Source organism: Artibeus jamaicensis, unplaced genomic scaffold (genome assembly GCF_021234435.1).
Source record: "Artibeus jamaicensis isolate MK-2021 breed Jamaican fruit bat unplaced genomic scaffold, CSHL_Jam_final contig_936, whole genome shotgun sequence".
Lineage (NCBI taxonomy): Eukaryota > Metazoa > Chordata > Mammalia > Chiroptera > Phyllostomidae > Artibeus > Artibeus jamaicensis.
The window spans coordinates 2286-25919 of record NW_026522017.1 but is presented as its reverse complement, the minus strand read 5'-3'; the positions used below and the strand labels follow the sequence as shown (position 1 = coordinate 25919).

Sequence of the window (23634 nt, the reverse complement as noted above, 5' to 3'; positions counted from 1 at the left end):
TAAGTCTCAGATCCTTTTCTTGAAGTAGTACAACGATGAAGAATACTGGCTGGACTGGGGAATTGGCCTGAGGGCAACAGGGATGGGAAACAGACACTAGGGCACTGGGTTACTAGCCCAGGACCAGGCTTCTCTGTATCTCCTTAGTGACTGTTGGAATACAGCTGCCATCAACCCCTGTCACTTTTAGTTGGGGCAGTAAGGGAAGAAAACAGGGATAAGATAAGGACTCTGTACACTAGCAGATGTAATAAGAGTAAGCAGGCTTAGTCTCCAGGTGTCACAAGCTACTGAGCTGGCTGAAACACCTGCTCTGAGACCCCAGGTGTGCCCAAACTCAATTCTGGGACGGCAATAGCCATCGAGAGTAGAGGATCTGAGGAGGGAAGAAAATTGTAAATAAGCAACAAGGCAAGAAAGAGGGGGTTTCAAAATTAGTAGACAGGTAGAAAATTAAAATCTGTGCATGGGGTTTATTAATAGTGCTAAAAATTAGAAAATCCCACAGACTAGCCCTTTACTACCAAAATGGGATAATTCTTGGATAGCTAGAAAATGTATTTTCCAAACTACATGTAAATTAACTTTTAGAGACCCCTTTCCCAACTTAATTCTTCAGCTCTAGGAACAAAATCAACTTACAGTAATTTTAGAAAAAGTAACAACCTTTTAGAGAAAAAGAGACTTTATTTCTGTAGTTAAGATAATTATTTGAAAGTGTGACCTCTAATGCACCTGACACAGAAATTCACCTAAGCAGATGAATTCCTGCAAGCACTTAATCCAAAGTGTCTCAAACTTTTCCATCAGAAAAATCCTAATAGCAAAGGAAAAAAATCTATAATCTGAGGCCTGGGGTGTAGCTTGAAGCTGATTGCTATAGACATAAGATCTCCTGTTTTAGTTTAAATTTTGATGTACTATATTTCTGTTTAATATGTAAATGTTCTTCATTTATATATTAAACTTAAATAAATTTATATGCTTATACTTAAAAACTTCCATTAAATAGTTGAGCCGAAGCTGTATTGTTTCTCCTTTGGCACTGGGAACTCTGGCCGGCTGCTGTGGTACCTTCAGGGCTTCCTATATTGCATTATGGGAGGACTAGTGTTTGCCTAACTTCTTTGACCATCTTGCCATTTTTCAGCTCCAGAAAAATCACTAAGGAACTTGGACAGATAGTTATCCTCACTGATTACTGATACGAATAAAGTGGTAATGACTCAGGAGTTAAGAAGTTTTTATAAACACATATGCAATATTATTATTTTGATTATCAAACTAGAAAACCCTATCTTAACAGAATTGATATGTTTCTATAAAACGACTTTCTATAGGCAGGAATATCTTCTATATTCTAACAAATGAAAGAAAGGTGTTTTCAGGGAACAATGCTAATAATGGAAAAAAGTTCGGTTAGAATAGGCCGTTCCCCTCTTGTGCAGGTGTAGAAATAGTGCTCTGCCCTCTTGGGCTCCACAGCATATTTTAGCTGTAGCATTTTTTGGAACTCATAACTCATCAGGGATAACATTCTGCCCAGTTCTCTCTCATTCTTGCTGCACTTCTCCCTTTATGCCAAACTTGCTGCTTTCAAAAGAATTACTTTCCTGTGTCTGAAATTTATCAGAATTCATTAATGGGAGATAATGAAAAGAAAAGAATACATAGGTTTTATGGCTAAAAATTCCTTAACACCATAGACTTGCACACTGCAAAATGAATCTATTAATTTATCCATTCAATAAATTCAAAATTGAACATGCTGGTTTTACCTGGGAAAAAAAAACCCCAAAACAAAAAACCTTACAACAGATACTCAGTTAGGAGGAAAAAATATTTCTTTCCAAGGCTCTCGATGTATTTGGTTTACCTGGCCCAGTGTTTGTCCTTCAGCTCTTGAATTCCTCACCAAATGGTTATTAGTTGATCCTATGAATGAATGCTGTGGTCTGTGATCTGCCTTACTCAAGTTCTGGCTGTTGTGGAAACTTCCGGTTTCCTGGTATCCACTGTCAGAATAAGAATTCATTTGTGTTGAACTTCTTGAGTTACCCAGTGATCCTGGAGGAATGAAACCAGCAGGAAATATCTTTATTTACACTTCTGATGCTCATTTTCAAAAATAAAATATTAAAAGAAAATTTAATATGTAAAAGATAATACAACAGACCCTCACTTTCATGGAGAGATGTCTGTTCTGGTGAATAGAGGGTTCCTTGTTCTGGCTCTGCCCTGATGAGATAGTGGTTGGGATGGACAGCGTCAGAAACTCTAGGTTTGTTTACACCAGTATTTGGCACATCTGTAAGAAGATGAGTTTAATTAGCTAAATCTAAGGACAATATTACATAAAAACTGGCTGAAAAGATTCAGGTATTTATCAGTAATACATTATAATCTTTATGTTAATAGAAAACTTTTTCACTTAAACTGTACAATTATTTTTGACTCTTTTCTATATGAAAGTGTTCCATACACACAGCTTATTAACATATTTTGCTAAATTTCATGAATGTTGTTCATGAAATCAATTTATACATTGTATGGAATTAAAATCTGAAAACTGACCTTGTTTTCCCTTGGAAAACTCACCTCTCAGGTGACTTTTCCCAAGAGGATTATCAGACTCTGAGTGACAATGGTACTAAGTATTTAAAAAACCCCCCTCATACCTCCAACTTTTGAAATGAAAACTTACATGGTGTTCACATTATTGATTGGTGATAAAAAACGCTCTGAAAATTGGGTTATATTTCATATCAAAAATCAACAGAACTCTGTGTAGTTTTCAGAGTTACAAAAATAGAAACTATTTCAGATTACAAAGGAAACTTTAATTTCTTATCCATTTTTTCCTTTTAGTCTTTTTCAAAATGAACATAGACAAATGTAACCTGATCATTGTCTCCTCTAGCTAAATCTGTTTCTCCCATTATCTTGTTTTATTGTCAAATTTAGCTTTCTGCCATCTTGTCCTTACAATTTATCTCCTTTCCCCCTATTCCAACTTCTGTTTTTTTAGGCTGTAAATCTAGGTAATGTAGATTATATTGCCTTTTCCTAATTTCATTCAAGTATGTCCTCTTTTCTCTAGTATCTCCAAAATATATTTTGCCCATGTTGTGATTATCTTCAGTCTTTCTTTCCTCAAATTTAATTCTCATGCTGCTATCAAACATTTTCCCCACAAATGCTGTTTCACTCTCACTTCATAGATTTAAATTAAGTTTGTAACACATTCTGAGCTCAACACAGAATCTGAATGATTTCAATGTCTTCATTTCTCTTTGCTTTCTAACTTAAAAAAAGATTATTTTAGAGAGAGGGGAAGGGATAGAGAAATAGAGGGAGAGAGAAACATTAATTGGTTGTCTCTCGTACTCCTCCAATGGCCACAACCCAGGCACAGGGCCCAACAGGGAATTGAACCAAAGAACCCCTCTGCTCATAGGCCAGCACTCAACCCACTGAGCACACCAGCCAGGACCTGACTTTTTTTAACTATTTATTAAGGCCCTATTATATGGCAGTCCCTAGGAATGCAGTTATGAGAAAAGATAGGGGGTGTGTGTATATAGGAGAGGAAGAAGGGGGGGACAGGAAATAGATGACTAACAGTATCTGGGGGAAAGCAGCTTAGAAAAAAATTTCCTAAAGGAAGTAAGAGGTAAGCAGTATGCACTTATCACAGAAGGCCGGCTTGTCCCTTCTTTATAGCAATTATAAGCACCGCTCTCCACTAGAACATAAGCTCAATGTGCACAGGAACTTTTGTTTGCATACTGTTGTTGTATATCAGTGCCCAGGATAGGTGCATAACAGTCAGCAGGTGCCCAGTAAGTATTTGTTGATCAAATTTCCAGTAAGACTAACAGCTTCTTTGAGTGCTGAGGCTTTACCTTGCTGTGGTCAATAAAATTTGTCTATGTGAAGGGAAGTACAACTTTTAGGCAGTGCCGATCAAGCTAGTTTGGAAAGTGAATACAGGCTTTATGGGAGAACTTGGAAATCTCTCCATACTCTAACCCTTCAACTTGATGTCAAATTATCCAAGGTTTTGTTTCCTAGACTCTAGAAATATCCACTGATACTTAATAGAGGTTTTTAACAACCTATCTCCTGATTTATTACTTGATGCTGTGTCAGTTCTGAATTCTTACCTTGAGATTTCAATAAAAATTACAGATTGTACTATAGTTTCCCTGGTACATGTTGAAACATGATCTAAATATTTATCAGGTTGATGGAGTAATCTGCTTCATTCGAAGTCTTCTCCCATGAGATTCTGGAGTTCTAAAATTTCTTACATAGCAATTCCTGAAGGGGTTTTATTAAGGATTAGGTAAAATACTTAGTTTGCTAGGCTAGAAGACTTTTACAGGGGATTGGAGTGCCTGAGGAGAGCCACACAAGAGAGGGCCTGAAATCAGAGCTATGCAGTAGTTCACCTTTGTTATTTCCAGGAATGTGACAATGGAAAATCAAATATAAAACTGTAACAAACTACAGATAGAGAAGGGCCAATGTGGTAGCTTCAATAGTTGTCATACATGGAAAAATATACTGTTATTTTAAAAAGAAAACAATGGTTAGCTAGTTCTTAGCTTCAGGTTTAGTACAAGATAAAATCTGAGACACCAGTACATCAGAACTTTTGGCTTGGAAACACTAGGTGGCATGCAGTGTCAGGATCTGAAAAATGATCACCATGGAAACCAGAAACCATTAGAGAGTGTGTATGCCTCCATCTTTTATTTTTAAACTATAGGGAGCTATTATTTAAATACAGAAAGAGAAAGAAGCACCCTAAAAATCAGCAATTCTGTCTCCTCATCCAATGGAACATTTTCTCAAAACCATGTGACAAACAATTGTGCTCATTTAAACTCTTCTTTATGAAAAGCTGTTTAAGGTAATCATAAACAGAAAGCACAAACTGACATTCATGACTCTATACTGGTCATCCTAATAAAACTTCACAGAATTAGTGCTGCAAAAAAATACAAAAACAAACAGATCATCCACCAAATAATATAATCATGTGCCCTCTAGATGTTAGTACCTGCTTCTCAGATTTTTAAATGCAATGCCTCAGTAAATAAAATAAAGAAAAGGACACTGAGATGGTCAATGAGGACGGTTAATTCCCATGCCCCCCAAATCCAATTTGAAGATTTAAATAGCTGGGCTTAAAGAACAGGCATAGATTTTGTGCTTTATTTATGAATAGCATGTTTTGCTGTGTATAATGTGTACCCACGTTTTTGGCCGAAAGTTTCAGGAAAAAAATCTTTCATTTTAATTTTTTAATTCAATTGTTAATTTACTTATATTTGGAAAGAAAACTGATTATTGTACTCCAGGGTATTATTTTCCATATGATATTGCCATTGCTTTCTAGTTACACTTTTAATGCATAAACATAAATAAAAGAATTTAAATATTTATATAGATATGGAATTAGCTCTACCCATATATGATGTGTACCCTTATTTTTCCCTCAAAAATTTGTGCAAAAAGTGTGCATTATACACAGCAAAATATGTTAAATATAAAAGTTTTAAAAAGTTGATACAAGAGATTTATTTAATGAAACAGCTGAATTCTATACTATGAATGAGGTCTTCAGTCAGTTTTCTACCTCTGTAGTGGAGCCCAATGATAATGTGTATCTGCAAAGACAAAAAGATCCTGAAGTCTCCTGTGCATCATTAAAACTAAGTTAAGCTGTTTCCAAAATAGTTTTAACTATTATTTACTGTTTCTTTGAAAACTTATAATTCACGAATTCTATACACACACATAAATGTATGCACACCCAATCACCATACCTCAGATAAACAGAAGGCTAATTTCCTATTTATCAAATAAATAGGAAATTATTTATCAAATCAAGTGCTCCTTGCTGTAGTATGGTAAACTCACAATTAATAGTAGTATGGCAAGGCTCACAATTATTAACGATGCATTATTTATGCAATTTTACTTTAAAATAAATGTCTTTTAAAAGCATCTGTATGTGGGATGCAAGAAGACACTAGCTGAATTTACTAGAGAGACTACAGATAGAATGGTGTTAATCACTTTGCAATCAATGCTGTAACCATGATAGCTAGCATGTTATAGCACAATCAGAACATGAAATTGAGAGACATTTTTATGAGTAAAAATGACAAACATAATATGAATGCTACTTCTTTGATCTATATACTGAAGAACATGTGTTCCTTCTTTAAGAAAATCACAAACATGTTTTCTGGAACACCAGAAATATACTACGGGGCATTTTCAAACATCAAATTAGCATCTTCCAAGAAAACGCATGTCTAAAAATACAGAACTTGAACAAGCTTCAAGGTTCAATAAAATAATCTCCATCTGTGTTTAAGACCAGAAGATTATTGGAAGCACAGCCCTTCTTGTCTGTTTGCCCCAACATTAAAAAAAAAAAAGGCAATTAGGAAAAGTAGAAGGTTGCAGCTAACAAAAATATTAGTGGACAAGGAACAATAATGAGTATCTGGTATGTACCTCCTAAATATATATACCAAGTCTGAATAAAAAATACTTGTAAAAAGTCTAAAGCCTCTCTAAAGAACTTAAATTACATAAAATTATAGAGGTCTGTACTGTGTTTAGAGTCACCATGGAAACAGGAACCTAGAGATTACTAAGGAGAGTTTTAGTATATACTACTCTGTAGCCAGTCTTTCACAGCCCAGATACTGTGACCTTATGTGAGATTCTCTCATTGAGTTGCTGTCCTCATCCTGTCCTGAGTTGCTATGCTGTTTAAAGAATTGCCCTTACATAAAAGACAGTGTAGTGTGAGCTTTGGCAGACTCTTGGGATGGTCATAGCATGTAATATAAAGGCAAACAGAGAGTCTTGTTGACAGTTAACTCATGAAGCAGTCTGCTTTCCACGGAGCTGTGGAAATACTACAGTGCATTTTACGACTAAGGAGGGGTAAGAGCTGTGCCAAACCATGAAAGGGGACCTGGAAGATGACTCTGAGAAAATGCCTCTTCAGTAACATCTCTGATATACAAGACTCAGGTAACCTACAGCAGGTAATTTTTTACTGGAGGGAATGAAATTATTGGAAAAATACTGTTTCAGAGTGAAAATGTATCTTTGGTGATGGAAACATAAAGCATAAGAACATTCTTTGGTATATAAAAGATGTAGACAGATGTTGACTGATACTTTAAGAATATTATAGATAACTGGAGATGTTGGATCATATATAAACTACTTACAAACATCTGATACCCTTGCAATGTTGAGTTTTAATAGAAATAAAGGTAAGAAGCAGAAAACCGTATTTCCTGCAATGATTTCTAGTCTGGTTCTCTTGAGTATATCTAGGTTCCTCGGTTTTATACATGTTTATACTATCTTTTTTTTTTCTTCACGATTTTATTTATTTATTTTTAGAGGTGAAGGGAGAGAGAAAGAGAGGGAAACACAGGAACATCAATGTGCAGCTGGCTCTCGTGTGCCCCTACAGGGGACCTAACTTGAAACCCACACATGTGCCCTGACTGGGAATCAAACCAGCGATGCTCTGGTTCACAGGCAGGCACTCAATCCATGAGCCATAGCAGTCAGGGTTGTTTATACTATATTTTAAAATTAAGATGATGGCTCTAAAATTTACTCATGGAGAAAATGTTATATAAAAAACCTAGCAAAATAGAAACCATTAATGAAGTATATTTTAGTTCACTTGAAACACTGCTTTAAACATCAATTAGTCTGCCTTGAAATCCACTGTAAAAGCTCATCTATCTGGATTCAATTTCATAGTTTAAGCAAACTTTCCAACTATAAAAACTGGTATAAAGTATTTTATTTGATTTCTAACAATGACAAATCTGAGAAGAATTTTAGTTGTATATATTACCACAAAGACCTCCTGGTCATAAATATTTTAAAATTCCTGAGTTCTGTTAAGGGATACAAAATGATTAAAAATAATTTTTAGGAAGAAATAGTACTTTTCACAAATGGTCATGTTAAGATGAATTTTTATGAAGTATTTTTAGTCTGGATACTAATTAAAATGTAGTATCACACATACTTTAAAAATTTTGAGATTTCTGGCCAAGATGGAGGTGTAGGTGGAAACACTGTGCCTCCTCCCACAATCAAAATTAAGGACAACAAAGATTTAGAAACAAAAACACAAGCAGAACAGACAGAAAATTGAACTGTATGGAAATCCGACAACCATTCAACCAGACCAGTAAGAAGGGCAGAGTCAGTGGCCTGCAGAGAGGGATGCACGTGGATAAACTAGGCAAAAACAGGCAGCAAGACAGACTGCGCAAACCAGGGCCCCAGCGATGGGAAATAAAGCCTAAAAGCACTGACTGAAAGGGGCCATCTTGTGGGAAGCAGCAGAAGAGACTGAAATCCAAGAGAGAGAGGAACAAGCACCATCGTTTCCTCTCTGACCCCGCCCCCATATACAGCATCACAACCCAGTAAATGGGTTGCCCTGTGCTGGTGCACACCTAAGGCTCCACCACTCATATGTAACAGGCGTGACCTGACCAAAAATGGCTCAATCAGAGGAACAAATCAAAGCCCCAGAGCCAACACTTTTAAGCAACCAAGAGATAGCCAACCTATCAGATGCACAGTTCAAAACACTGGTGATCAGGATACTCACAGAACTGGTTAATTTTGGTGGCATATTAGATGAAAAAATGAAGGCACTAAGTGAGATGAAGAAAAATACACAGGGAACCAATAGGGAAGAAAACTGTGATTCAAGTCAATGGAGTGCACCAGAATAAAGACAGAAACAACCAAACAGAAAAAAATGAAGAAACAAGAATTCAAAAAAGGGAGGAGAGGCTTAGGAACCTCCAGGACATCTTTAAACATTCTAACATCCTAATTATAGGGGTACCAGAGGGGAAGAGGAAGAACAACCAGTGGAAAACTTATTTGAGCAAACAATAAAGGAGAACTTCCCCAATTTTGCAAAGGCAATAGACTTCCAGAAAGTCCAGGAAGCTCAGAGAGTCCCAAGGAAGTTGGACCCAAGAAGGAACATACCAAGGCACATCATAATTACATTAGCCAAGATTAAAATAAAGCAGAGAATTCTAGAAGTAGCAAGAGATAAGGGGACAGGCACCTACAAAGGACTTCCCATCAGACAGTCAGCGGATTTCTCAAGAGACCTTACAGGCAAGAAGGGGCTGGAAAGAAGTATTCCAAATCATGAAATCCAAAGACCTACAACCAAGATTGATCTATCCAGCAAAGCTTTCATTTAGAATGGGAGGACAGATAAAGTGCTTTTCAGATAAGATCAAATTCAAGGAGTTCATCATCACCAAGTCCTTATTATATGAAATGTTAAAGGGACTTATCTAAGAAAAAAAGATAAAAAAGATGAACAGTGAAAGGACAGCAAACTCACAGTTATTAACAGCCACGCCTAAAACAAAAGCAAATTAAGTGGACAGCTAGATCAGGAGTGGAGCCACAGAAATGAAGATCACATGGAAGATTAGCAACAGGGAAGTGGAAGGAGAAGGGGGGAGAAGGTACAGAGTATAAGTAGCATAGATGGTAGGTAGAAAATAGGGGGAGGGCAATAGTGTGGAAAATGTAGAAGCTAAAGAACTTATGATACCTGGACATGAACTAAAGGTGGGGAATGGTGGGGCTGGAGGGTGCAGGGTGGAGGGGAATGAAGGGGGGGAATGGGACAACTGTAATGGCATAATCAATAAAATATATTTAAAAATAAAATAAAGTTTATATTCTCTATATGTAAAAGAAAAACTAAAAAAACCAAGGAGTTCAAAAGTCATTGCTCTATGGAAAATAAGTGCTGAAAAATCACTCTAAAATATTCTTTTCAAAGATATATTTTATTCCTTTTAGGAGAAATATGTTACAAAATATAGAAACAGGAATATTTGATGGTAGGAGATACAAGACAGATTCCTTCTGTTAAAGAAATGAAAACCTTTAAAAAAATCTCATACATATTTACCATCAAAAGAAATAGATGATCTTCTGAAACTAGGTTTCTCTATAATTTTCTACTGAATCATCTATTTTGGTAAAGATCATCGAGCCTAAAGCTAAATGCAGTCTAACTCTGGCATAATAAAATGTGGAGTTATAGATGGTTGGCGTTCTGATATTCCCCAAAGGAACAATCTTAAACTGAGGGAGTGTGGCTCGGTGTGTTGAGAAGGTGGTAATAGAAAAAGGGGAGCTTTCTGACTTGACAATTTGTTTTATTTTCAGATAGTTAATAGAATATTTCTTCACATATCACTAAAAGCATGAGAAATTTTAAATATTTGACATGTTTGTATCAAACATAAAATGTTAAAAGCTAAAACTAGGTATTTGATTTTCATAAAGCACTAACCCATTGAAGCTTTTGGGGATGTGTTGGCACATCATATTTAAATGGCTTAGAAACATTCAGACACGTGTTTACTAAAGCAAAATGCTAGTATTCTTATTTGGTAGCTGCCACCTATGCACAAACCCAGTGATAAATGTAGAGTTCTAAACCACCAGGAAGGCTGATGCCCAGCGCATTGCAGATAATTTTGTTCTGCAAGGATTTATTTAACAAGATCCAACTATGTGAAAATACAAATTAAATTAACATCCACTAGCTGGGAAACTTATGTCATCTATCTAATAGCTGGCCTCATTTTGTTAGGGCTAAAATTCACAGTAGTTTGCTGGCTTTAACACATGTCACTCTGGTGTACTATTTTAACCCCAATAATTTGAACAAACTCTTTGTTTAAAGAGTTTGTACTTAAAATTTTTAAAGTTTTCAAACATATATACAAGAGAAAAGTAAAATTAACTCTTTCCCCAGACAGAATGATTACAATATTATGCCACTTTTTATATTTCATTTATCTTTTTCTCTTCTGTTACAGAGTTTTAAAGCAGATCTCTCACATCATATCACCTAAACTCTACATACTTCTGTATGTAACTCTGTAATATAAGCAGTTCACAAAAATACAATATTCCATAATGAGTTCATACCAAATCTTCTTGATGTTTCAAAAATGTCTTTTTTTCCCTTGGCTTATACTCGTCAGGCTGAAATGAGGTGCGATGACTGTTTGAATGTGATTGTTACTTAAGTCCTAAATCTAAAAATATTCCCTTATTTTAATTTTCTTGGCTCACTGAAGAGATCACAATAATAAACTTACACAGGGTGCTCTGTATTCTGAATTTGTGTGATAGGTTTCTCATGGAGGCATTTATACATCCTCCAACTTTAATATTTCTTGTAAGCAGAAAGTTTGAGCTAATAGCTCTCCGGTAAAAGTTTTGTAATAAGATACTTTATGGATGATACCGTGTACTTCATATCATGTCATATCATAACTTTTACAGTTGCCAAGATTAAATAGCCAATTCAAGTGGAGGCAGCCTGGTCTTTCTCTTTTAAGTTTGCCATCAACCTTTCTTCTAGAGCAATGGTTCTCAGCCTTCATTACACCCTGCAGTCATCTTGGCTCAGGGTTGAGAAACTGCTGCTGACCGAGTCCAAGCCCAGACAGTCCAATTCAACCAACCTAAACTGTAGTCTGAATATGAGAAATTTAAAAAGCTCCCAAGGGGATTCTCATGTGCAGCTAGGAGGGGAGAAATAGAGGTTTCTGCATACATTGACAATCTTCGCTTGAATCAATTGTTTCATTAGGGAATGCAAATTGTAATTTTTTTTCTAATTTTACTGCTCTTTCTATATTTATCCCAGGAATTCTTTTGGCAATCTTTATGCAGCTAGTAATGACTAGGATTATTTGGTTATCCTGAAATATAATCTGTATAGGATAGATTAATTAAACAGTTAACTCTTCTCTTTAATTACCCGCAATTAAATTAATTTAATTATGAATAAGGTAGTGGTGCTCACACTGCTGAGTGAAATCACTGGGGGATCTGTAAAGACTACTGATGCTTGGAGCAAGTCTCAGACTCTTGAACTGTGTAGGAAAAGCCTGAACATCAAAATTTTAACAGCTCTACAGGCAATTCTAATGTGCAGCAAAGTTTGGGAACCTCTGGAGATGTTTGTATTCAAATTATATCCACTGGTGATAAGTTTGGTTTTTGACAGGTGTGAAATGGTACCTCATCATCAATAAGTCAACAAACAAGTACAGTGGAGAAAGGGGAATCCTTTTGCACTGTTGGTGGAAATGCAGATTGGTGCAGCCACTGTGGAAAATAGTATGGAGATACCTCAAAAATCTAAAAATGGATCTGTCTTTTGACCCAGTGATCCTACTTCTGGGAATATATCCAAAGAAACCCAAAACACTAATTCAAAAAAACACAAGCACTCCTATGTTCATTGCAGTGTTATTTACAATTGCCAAGATATGGAAACAGCCCAAGTGTCCATCAGTAGATGAGTGGATAAAACAACTATGGGACATTTACACAATGACTACTACTCAGCCGTAAAAAAGAAAATGTTACTCTTTCCAACAGTATGGATGGACCTGGAGAACATTATATTAAGTGAAATAAGCCAGTCATAGAAAGAAAAATATCATATGATTTCACTCATATACGAAATCTAATGAGCAGAATGAACTAATAAGGAAAATGGGGACAGACTCAGACATGGAGAGCAGGATGATCACCACTGGAGGGGCTGTGTGTGGAGGGTGGGGGTGGAGGGATGGAGCAAAAAGGAAAAAAGACTCATGGGCATGGACAAGTGTGGTGATTACTGTGGGGAGGGGAGTATAAGAGGATTAAATGGTAATGGAAAAATGCAATAAAGGTAAAAAATTATCTTTTGCTTGTTTGGGCAGTGGTTGTTGCATTTTTTCCAACAGAAAATGTATCTGATCATTTTGAGCCAGATATTAAAAGAGAAAAAAGCAAAACTGACAGGACACAAGAAAATTTTTTTAAACTCCAAGATCAGGGTGATTTCCAATTTCCATAAGAACTAGTCAAATAATATAATTATCACTGGTAATGAATGCTGAAGCCTCTGTGGAATGTTCTTATTTAATAAACATTCAATAACTATTTCTTTAAATAGTTTTACTCTGTTTTATCTGTCCAAGATTTAGAAGGAAATTTGAAACAAATGGTTTTTAAAGCCTAATAACTTATTAAAATTTAAAATATTCACAAAGATTTATACTCCTATACCCTGGTAACATAGTAAGCACAGCTAGGTGTAGACTGGAATATATACTTGTGGGAACCCATTTGAACTCAAGAGAGTTGGCATGAAGATCATTTTAAACTGAAAACATCTGAAACTCAACATATGCCTTCCTGGAGCATTCCTTACTCCTTTTTCTTTTTTACTTTTATTTTTCAACCACAGTCTACATTCAATACCATTCCACGCCAGTGGCTAAAATTAGGGGCTAATGTAATAAGGTGGGAGGAGGAGAAAAGGCATCTATAGGAAGAACAAATTGTTTCTAGGGCACAAACAGGAGATAAGCTGGTTTGTGATAATGTCTGTTTATGCAGGTGGTCTTTTCCACTTTTTTCTTTGTTTCATCAGGTCATAAAACTCCTCTAGACGGATCCATGGCAGCCTCACTCTCAGCGTGTGGTGCAGTGGCCATGGGATGAGGAGATGTGGCAACAGAAGACATTTTTACCTTTACTTCAAATGTTTTAGACTTACTATTATTTCTGAAAAATAAGAAGCATGTCTTACTTTTGTAACAGAACATTAAAAAGTTAAGAGACTCTTCAGAGTGGTGATCAGGAAGCTACATTACTGCAGCTGTGGTGAGACAACTACCGTGACTATGTGACTAAAAAGGCCTAAATATACGGGAGGATAAACTTGGACTGTAAGGATAATTTAACAGAAGTTTGTTTTTCTCCTGGTATTTAGAAGAGAAACTCTGAGGAATCTATAGTAAAATTTTGTCATCTATACGATTTATAGCTATAATAAAAAATCCAAAATCCTCAATAAGACTTTATACATAACTGCTAATCTAATAGTCTATTTATAAACATGTATAACTTCTTCTTGTAGCTATTGTATAAATTCAGTACATTTCAACTGAGGCATAAAAAGTTCCCATTTAAGCTGGAGATATGTTGATGCTTTTTTGTGCTGTAAATTACTCGTTCCAGATGGAGGAAAAACAGACCAATAAATTGACTTGGGGCTAGTCTCTCATTTATCATTTATGTTTAGCATTAGTATTTTTTAAACCCACCTCAGTGGAACAAACTTATGTCTACACATTTTAGAAACAAAATTTAAATACATAAACAAAATACAAAACCTAACTCCTATATAGTATTAGTATATGTTAACTACTGTCAGTATGTATCACAAAATCATGGTTTAAATGTAAAGTAAATTAAAATTACGGCACTTCCAATACATATTCTACAATAAACAAATATGGCACTGTGAAATTAAATAATCTCATCAGTTTAAAATTGCTATTTCAGTATAATCCTTTCTCATCTTTCTTCCCTTTCATATTTATTTTTGAACATCAAATATCCTAATTGCATGTCATTGTTAAAATTTTCTCTCCTATGCACTACATATCCTAAAATACCCAACTAAATCTATTGATCCTTTCATGCCTTCTGGGTCAACCAGAAACTTCCTCATTTATGCTCCCGTGTCTTTTGATAACTCACTGCTTTATTAGATACTGTCATCTTTTGACCTCTTCAATTTCTTATCTATGAGTAGTAATTCCCAATTACTTAAGTTACATTAATTTCTGCTCTTGCAACTGTTTCCTGAACAGTCTCTTCAAGTGAAAGTGGGCTCTCTCCGGCCTGGTGGGAACAGACAGTGGTCAGCGCTGCAGGCTGCTCTTCCTCCTCATCTATGTGGAAAGGAGGGGGGAGGGGCAGATTCTCAGGCTGATGCCACTTTCCTCCCCTTATTCTATATATAAGCCGGCAAACTGCTTGGGCTCTAGTAATTTTTTTCCTGGAACAAAAATACTGTGAAATTGTGGCAAAATTCACTTTAGGGTGTGGCTGGAGCATTTAAGCAACAACCAATGACAACTTTGACAAAAGGATTCAATTTATGGTTTCAACAGCTTCTTTCTGGTGGGTAGCACATACTGTGTATGGTTATTTTTATGACTACACTTGTATGCTTTTTCTTAAAGAGAGGTAAGTCCAAGGTTCTTTCTTTAAAAGATATTCTGCACGATGTTTTCCATCATGAAGAAGTATAATTACATGTGCATATATTTGCATTCTCATTTTCTTCAAGACCTATTATTATAATATGTATAATAACAGGTCTTGATGTATGTATATGTTTGATTCTGGTGTTTATTTTTCTTTTTTATTATATGTCTTCTTAAAAGTTACCTCAAACTTTGGTGGAACATAAGAGATTGTACACATACATACATTGTTGAGATATAAAGATATGAACATGGGAAAATGACACACCAATTAAGAGGGGAAAAAAGAAAAATATCTCAGCGTTTCCACTGAGACAGCGTTCCCACTTCACCCCCTTTTAGAAAATATACATAAAAACACAAAAATGCAAGTTTATAAAACAATGCAAGGCTAAGGAAAGACAAACCCAAAACAAAAAATGACAATCTTCTTCATAAAAGACAAAAAGATGTGCGTGTATGCTTTCAGAGAGTACGTACGCAATGCTGATAAGCTAGCTACACAATGCAGACTAATGAAGAGAGAAGGCCACAGGAAGGCAAGGTAACAGCAGAGAATAAATGGGTCAAAACAACTTTATTGCTTCTAAGGAAGCTTCTCCTTAAGTCTCCTTCCTGATTAGCCTAGGAAAATAAAATGTTTGTAAAATGAAAAGTTCTTTCCCACGATTTGGGAAGTTATGTTTTTGCGCATCCACACTTAAAAAGCTTTGGCTTTTTTACTTTCCAACAGCTTCCTATTCCCAGTACAGGTTAAAAACCAACCAACCAACCAACCAGAAAAAAACAAACCATCTGATTCTGTTGAACTGAATCAGAAAGAAATGAAAATCTTTTCTGCTTAGGGCAGCCTGAGCTTTTAGAAAATGACTCAAAGGGAAGTTAGGTCTTTAAAAAAAAATTCCAGCAGGTGGTTTCAGTCTCTGGCATTTCAACGGAATATGACACCCTGAAAACACCTGAGTAGGTAGGGCGCTCTCCCAGGTGGTGAGTGATCAAACCACTGCCCTGTTAACAATTCACCTTACTGCAGACAAGCTTTAAAGTGCTAAGCTTTTCAAGACAAAATTGTAGTAAAAAAGGTAGAAAATTGCCTACATATAAATGTGCGAAATATTGAAGAAAAATAAGGAACAGTAACAGACATTCAATCCTAAGTCCTTTTGTGCAATCTTTTCTTATTTAGGAAATCAAGAAAAGTGGATAATGATTCTTTTGTCAAAACCCAGCCAAAGACAAAGTGGGCCGAAGACCTTTTCAGTATATATTTTTTACATTTAAGTCACCCTGCTTCAGACGGCCAAATTCTAAGAAGGAGATGACTTTCATATTGTATTCAGTATCTCTGCATGAAAAGTGGTAATGAGAAGACAAGGGTGAAACTTGACAATAAAAGAAGCAGCAAATCAGTCTTTTTTTTTTTTTTTAACTTAGTCAAACTTCTAAAAAGCACCTATTACTACTTAAAAAAACATGAAACAACTTAGATTTTATTTTTGTTCACACAATCACATTTCAATTTTCTACCCTCATAATCATAGCTTATTGCCATGGCTGAAAAGGCAAATCTAACAATAATGACAAGGAACAATTAATAGTCAAAATAGTAAAAGGTGCAATAAAGATTGGTTGCGATTGTTGCGTCTGAAGGCTAATACACTTCCACCAACCTCTCAAAAGAAAGAAAGCATAAGTAGATGTAATACCTCCCCGGTCTGAACAGGAGTTTCAGACTGAACTGGGCAGAGTATACTCTCATGAAAGGCACGAAGCACAGTTAATAGGTGTGAATTACAAATGTAGCTGTGGTGCGGACAGATGAATTATTGGAGCTGTATTTCCCTAATATGAACATATTTCGGAAGCTGTTTATACACACACAGATACATGTAATTTATATTTACATACATAACATTTTATATATATTTACTACATTAGTAATTAGGGAAATGGTGGTCAAATGAATGAAGCTGAGTAAATGTAGTGGAGGAAAGAGAAGACAGAAAGAATGCCAAGTGCCCAGACATTTGATTGCCTATCATGTGTCTTCATATTCTAAGATCATTCTCTCTATGTAAATCAACACAATTCCGCACTGTGCCTCCTGGCTTTTCTGGTAGTTGAAAATCTGTAACTGCCCATTCCAGCTCAGTTCAGCCTGGGCAGACTGGTGTGGGCTAGGAGGAGGACTACACAAAAAGCCAGGATGTTTCTGCAGCTCCGCCCAGCACTTCGTGGTTCCAGCTGATCCTGGAACTGCCCCTGCCCCATCTCCAAAAGCACCCAGTCTTTGGCCCCAGGAATAGAAATGTTATGAGCTTTCTGTCATGATTAATCTTCTGGGTGCTTTATCATGCTGTTTAATTCTCCCAAACCTTTCAACCCACACCCTTAACTGTAACTACTCCACATCAAATCCCTCATATTCAGCTGCCTGGCATGGGTGCAGTTTTCCTGACAGAGCCCCAAATGATACAGCTAGTACTCTTGGCCTACAAAGAACTCTTACCTATCAAACACTAACCCTCCAATACAATGAGACAATACAGAGGTACTTTAATATTTTGTACATAGTTAGAAATATGAATGATGTCACTAATGGGGGAACATGAGAGGATCAACCTCATATCACCTAAGGAGAGAGAATCAACACAATCTTTTCAGGAATGAAACTTGGTTACATATATTAAAAGCCTTAACAATGTTCCATATATATTACATAATTTTCTTCTGAAAATCTAGCTTACAGTGCAGATACAATTTTACACATATGGAAGTTTGCCACAGTGTTGAGACAATGAAAAATTAGAAGCACCCTACAACTTGTATATAACTTGTTTTCTTTAGAGCATCCCCATGGACCCTAAGTTTTAAGTGTACACAGTTATACTTTCACTAGACCCGAAGCACCAAAGAGGACAAGGACAATTGTTTTGAACATTGACAACTGAGTGAGTGCTAGACAATTATTAAAAGCTCTCAGGTAATTCTGGAATAAGTCAATGATACTGTATGAAAGATGAACTTAGAGAAGAATTTTATATTAAATGGTAAATCTTGCGACAGCCAAATAACAAATGCATTATGGTGTACTCAGCATTTTTCTTTAAACTAATTTTTCAAACCACTTTTTAATAGCTCATAGCTCTGCTATTTCTCCCGAGGAATGTTTAAATCCCATGACTTTTTACTCAAAAGAATTTCAGTGGCTCTCTAAAACCTGCAGGAGGGGTGGTCAAAGTCCCTGATATGTGTAGATCTCTATAATTTGACTCATTGTGGCTGCCTAGCTTTTGCACATCTTATCATCTCCCAAACCAGTTTTAAATTTTCCCATGTGACATTTCTGTGGTCTCTTCTGCTGCCTAATGACAACACCCTCACCACCAGTCAAGCCCTAGATTCCAGCACGTCTTCTCTCTAAAGCTACCTCAGAAGCAGGCTGTACATTTATAAACATGTTTCCTCATATAACACTTATTTGTCAATTAACCACACATTACTAATTCATGGCATGCCCTGCATTGAACTGTTCTTCGCATGCCTCATTAGGTAGCTTTTCATATGTCTCTGCCTAATCAATGGCTTGAGTAAATACTACAGTTCTTGGGAATACTTTCTTTATAAACAGAAGAGTACCTTGTATGCACTATAAATAACCCAAGACTCCTGGTACCAGGTTCAGGCAAACTCAGAGATGAGGCATTTGGGGATCTGAGTTTTACTCAAGTTAAGCCTTGTTTAAAAATTGCCAAAGTATTCAGATATCAAAGCCTATTCTATCTAGCATTTATACATTGTTGGCCACATCCTTTACACTATAAGCTCCACAGGAGGCGATGGGGCCATATGTTGTTGAGCCTATCACTACCTGACAAGCAAGGTGTGCAGTACTGGGTCCATGATGTGTCCTGCTCAGCAAACACTCTCCCTTAATTTGTCCTTTATGGAAGGTGAATTTAGGGGAAAAAGGAAAAATAGGAAGAAGCTTCCAGACTATATTAGAAACTACCAGATAGGCTACATAAAGAAAATGAACATTTCAGGTAACTTCTGAGTATTAGAAATATTGAAAGAAAAGACCTTGACTTATATAAGTGATTAGCCAACTTTCCTAGGTTATTTGATAACCTTTGTGGGGGAATCTCATGTGTTTCCTTATGATACAGAATTTTCTGATATTGGGTAGATGTTAATAGTGCTGATGTCCAATGCTTTACCTTTTTTTACTATTGAAGTATACAAATCTATTTAATTATTAAAAAATTAAGCATATTAAAGACTACTTCTTCAAAGCAAAATAGCTCAATACTGTCATCATTAGAGGCTTTGCTTGCTTAACTTATTTTTACCAAGAGGTAGGAAATTCAAAAAGCAGTCTATGAAGCTACTTTGTGAGTGTATGTGTAAAATATACTAAAGATTTTTATGTGAGGAGGATGCTGGGAAGATGGCGACGGAGTAAGATGGAGCGGATACTAGCTCCTGTACTCATGGGTGAAAATCCTGGCAGATCTATGGAGAAACAGCACAATAAACCATCGGTTACCCAGCATTTATGAAATTAAAAGACCAGAGATTGTGACCGATGCTGAAACACCAGACGGCGGCAGAGTCAGCTACCGGAACTGGGTCTCACGCAGCCCCTGTACTGCCGCCAGAGCAACAAGCCTGGGAGCCGGGGCCTCAGGTACGGAAGCCAGACACTCCAAGCCCCTGTGACGGTCCTGGGAGACAGAGGAGTCAGGAACCAGAGCGGGGACACCCTTGTGCCGATGCCATAGCTACTAGCCTGGGCAACGGAAGGGTCAGTTGCAGGAGCTGGGACACCAAAGGCCCCTATGACGCCGCCATAGAGACAGGCCTGGACCCTGAGGAGCCAGCTACCGGAGCCGGGAAGCTCTCAAATCCTGTGTCGCTGCCATAGCGTCGAGACTGGACGCCGGGGAGCCAGGTACGGAAGCCCGGACACTCCAAACCCCTGTGACGCAGCTGAGGAGCCAGCTACGGGAGCCGGGAAGCTCTCAAATCCTGGGCCGCTGCCATAGCGACGGGACTGGACGTCGGGGAGTCAGGTACGGAAGCCTGGACACTCCAAACCCCTGAGACAGCCCGGGGTGGCAGAGGATCCCTCTACGGGAACTGGGAGGGTCACAACCCCTGTGCTGCTGCCATAGCGAGGGGATTGGACACTGGGGAATCAGGTACGGGAGTTGGGACTTTCTAAGCCTCTGTGCCACTGCCATAGAGACAGGACTAGATGCCGGGGAGTCAGGTACAGAAACCAGGACACTCCAAGCCCCTGTGACGGCCCTGGGCGACAGAGAGAGCCAGATACGGGAGCCAGGACATTCCCAGCCTCTGTGCCACTGCCCTAGTAACGGGCCTGGGTGCTTGAGGAGGCGGCTACTAGAGCCGGGACATTCAGCAGTGGTAGGCGACCAACGCAGAGACCAGTGCGAGGACCAGCGTGAGTGTAGGTGGAGACGAAGAACATCAAGAAACTTCAAGGAGTCTGTACCACTGAACTTCACAAGGAACATACCACAGAAGTTTACACCATAAAACCAGTGTTTCAGAACAGATCAATTTTGGAAGCAGAGACTAACAAGAAGAGTCTCAAACAATGGGAAGACAAAGAAACAATCCCCAAATGAAAGAAAAAGCAGAAACTTCAGGAAGAATGTTAGATGAAATAGACGCTGATCAACTATCAGACAGTGAATTCAAAGCACTGGTTATTACGAAGTTCAAAGAGCTCAAAGAGCTCACAGTGAGCTACCAGAAACTACAGGGAAATTATAATGATCTCTCTGCAAACTACAGCAACATCAAAAAGGAAATGGAAACCATCAGCAAGAGACAAGAGGAAATGAAGAATACAATTTCCGAATTGAAGTACACAGTAGAAAGTTTCCAAAGTAGGATAGATGAAGCGGAGGATAGGATTAGTGAGTTGGAGGACAGGGTAGAAAGCATCTCACAGAAAGAGCAAGAAAATGAAAAGAGGCTCAGAAAGAATGAAGAGGGATTAAGAGAAATGCAAGACAATATGAAACGTAATAATATACAAATAATAGGAATACCAGAAGGAGAAGAAGAAGAACAAGGGATAGAAAATGTATTTGAACGAGTAATGAGAGAAAATTTTCCTAATTTGATAAGAGAAAAAGTCTCACAAATCCAGGAATCACAGAGAGTCCCAATCAAGAGGAACCCAAGGAGGCCCACCTCAAGACACATCATCATCAAAATGGCAAAATTCCAAGACAAAGAGAGAATCTTAAAGGCAGCAAGGGAGAAAAAAGAAATAACATACAAGGGAGCCCCAATAAGGTTAGCTACCGACTTCTCAAGGGAAACACTTCAAGCAAGAAGAGAATGGCAAGAAATATTTCAAGTAATGAGAACCAGAGGCCTACAACCAAGGCTACTTTACCCAGCAAGGCTCTCAATCAAGATAGAAGGCCAAATAAAGAGCTTCCAAGACAAAAGAAGTCTAAAAGAATATGCCTCCACCAAACCAGCTCTACAAGAAATACTAAAAGGACTGCTTTAAGGGAAGGAAGGATAAGAGGGAGACAGAGAGGAACACAGGTACAAAAATGGCAATGAATAAGTACCTATCAATAATAACCTTAAACGTAAATGGATTAAATTCTCCAATCAAAAGACACAGAATAGCTCAATGGATAAGAAAGCATGACCCACACATATGCTGCCTACAAGAGACTCACCTCAGGACAAAAGACCATCACAGACTAAAAGTGAAAGGCTGGAAACAAGTTTTCCAAGCAAACGGACAAGAAAAAAAAGCTGGGGTAGCAATTCTCATATCAGACAAAATAGACTTCAAAAAAAAGGCTGTAAAGAGAGACCCAGAAGGTCATTTCATTATACTCAAGGGAAGAATCCACCAAGAAGACATTAACATTGTAAACATATATGCACCAAACATAGGGGCACCCAAATATATCAAGAAAATCTTAGAGGACTTCAAGAAAGATATTGACAGCAACACAATCATAGTAGGGGATCTGAACACCCCACTATCAAAAATGGACAGATCTTCCAAACAAATTATCAAAAAAGATATTGTGGCATTAAACAACACCCTAGATGAAATGGACTTAACTGATATATATAGAGCCCTTCATCCCAAAGAAGCTAAATACACATTCTTTTCAAATGTACATGGAACATTCTCAAAGACAGACCACGTGATAGGACACAAAAGGAGCCTCAACAAATTCAAGAAAATTGAAATCATACCAAGCATCTTCTCTGACCACAAGGCACTGAAATTAGAAACCAACCCCAAAGAAAAAAACCCAAAGCACCCAAAAACATGGAGACTGAATGGTATGCTATTAAACAATGAATGGGTCAAGAATGAAATTAGGGAAGAAATCAAAACATTTCTGGAAACAAATGAAAATGATCGCACAACAACCCAAAACTTATGGGACACAGCGAAGGCAGTCCTGAGAGGGAAGTTTATAGCAATACAGGCCTACCTAAAGAATATAGAAACATTTCAAACAAACAACCTAACCCTACGCCTGCAAGAACTTGAGGAACAACAACAAAGACAGCCCAGAGCAAGCAGAAGGAAGGAAATAACCAAGATTAGAGCAGAATTAAATGACATAGAAACTAAAAGCACAATTTTAAGGATCAATGAATCCAGGAGTTGGTTCTTTGAGAAGATAAACAAAATAGACAAGCCTTTAAGTAGGCTCATCAAGAAAAGAGGAGAGAGGACACAAATAAACACAATCAGAAATGAAAAGGAGAGATTACAACTGATACCACAGAAATAGAAGAGATTGTAAGAAATTACTATGAAGAACTGTATGCCAAGAAATTTGAAAACCTAGGGGAAATGGACACATTTCTAGAAAAATACAATCTTCCAAAACTCAGTGAAAAAGAAGCAGAAAATCTAAATTCACCAATAACAGCAAAAGAAATTGAAGCAGTAATCAAAAAACTCCCATCACACAAAAGCCCCGGACCAGATGGTTTCACAGGAGAATTCTACAAAGCATTTAAGGAAGAGCTAACCCCTATTCTCCACAGACTATTTCAAAAAATTCAGAAGAATGGAAAACTCCCAAATTCTTTTTATGAAGCCAGCATCATCTTAATTCCAAAACCAGATAGAGACACAACAAAGAAAGAAAACTTCAGGCCAATATCGCTGATGAACATAGATGCTAAAATCCTCAACAAAATATTGGCAAATCGCATCCAACAACATATCAAAAAGATCATACACCATGATCAAGTAGGATTCATTCCAGGAATGCAAGGATGGTTCAATATTCGCAAATCAGTAAATGTAATACATCATATAAACAAAAGCAAAGACAAAAATCACATGATCATATCAATAGATGCAGAAAAAGCTTTCGATAAGGTACAACACCCA

At 37.2% G+C, this 23634-nt stretch overlaps 1 protein-coding gene across 1 annotated transcript in view; it reads right to left on the bottom strand.

Annotated features, from left to right (window-relative positions):
* Positions 1–2324, bottom strand: part of PKP4 (plakophilin 4) — a gene marked incomplete at its 5' end in the record, with an annotated part of 62121 nt that extends 59797 nt beyond the window's left edge. Inside the window, 2 exons of the mRNA XM_053655129.1 lie at positions 1877–2067; positions 2183–2324. Coding sequence (XP_053511104.1) covers positions 1877–2067; positions 2183–2324 — 333 coding nt within the window. The remainder of the gene's footprint in view (positions 1–1876; positions 2068–2182) is intronic.
* Positions 2325–23634: the final 21310 nt, after the last annotated feature.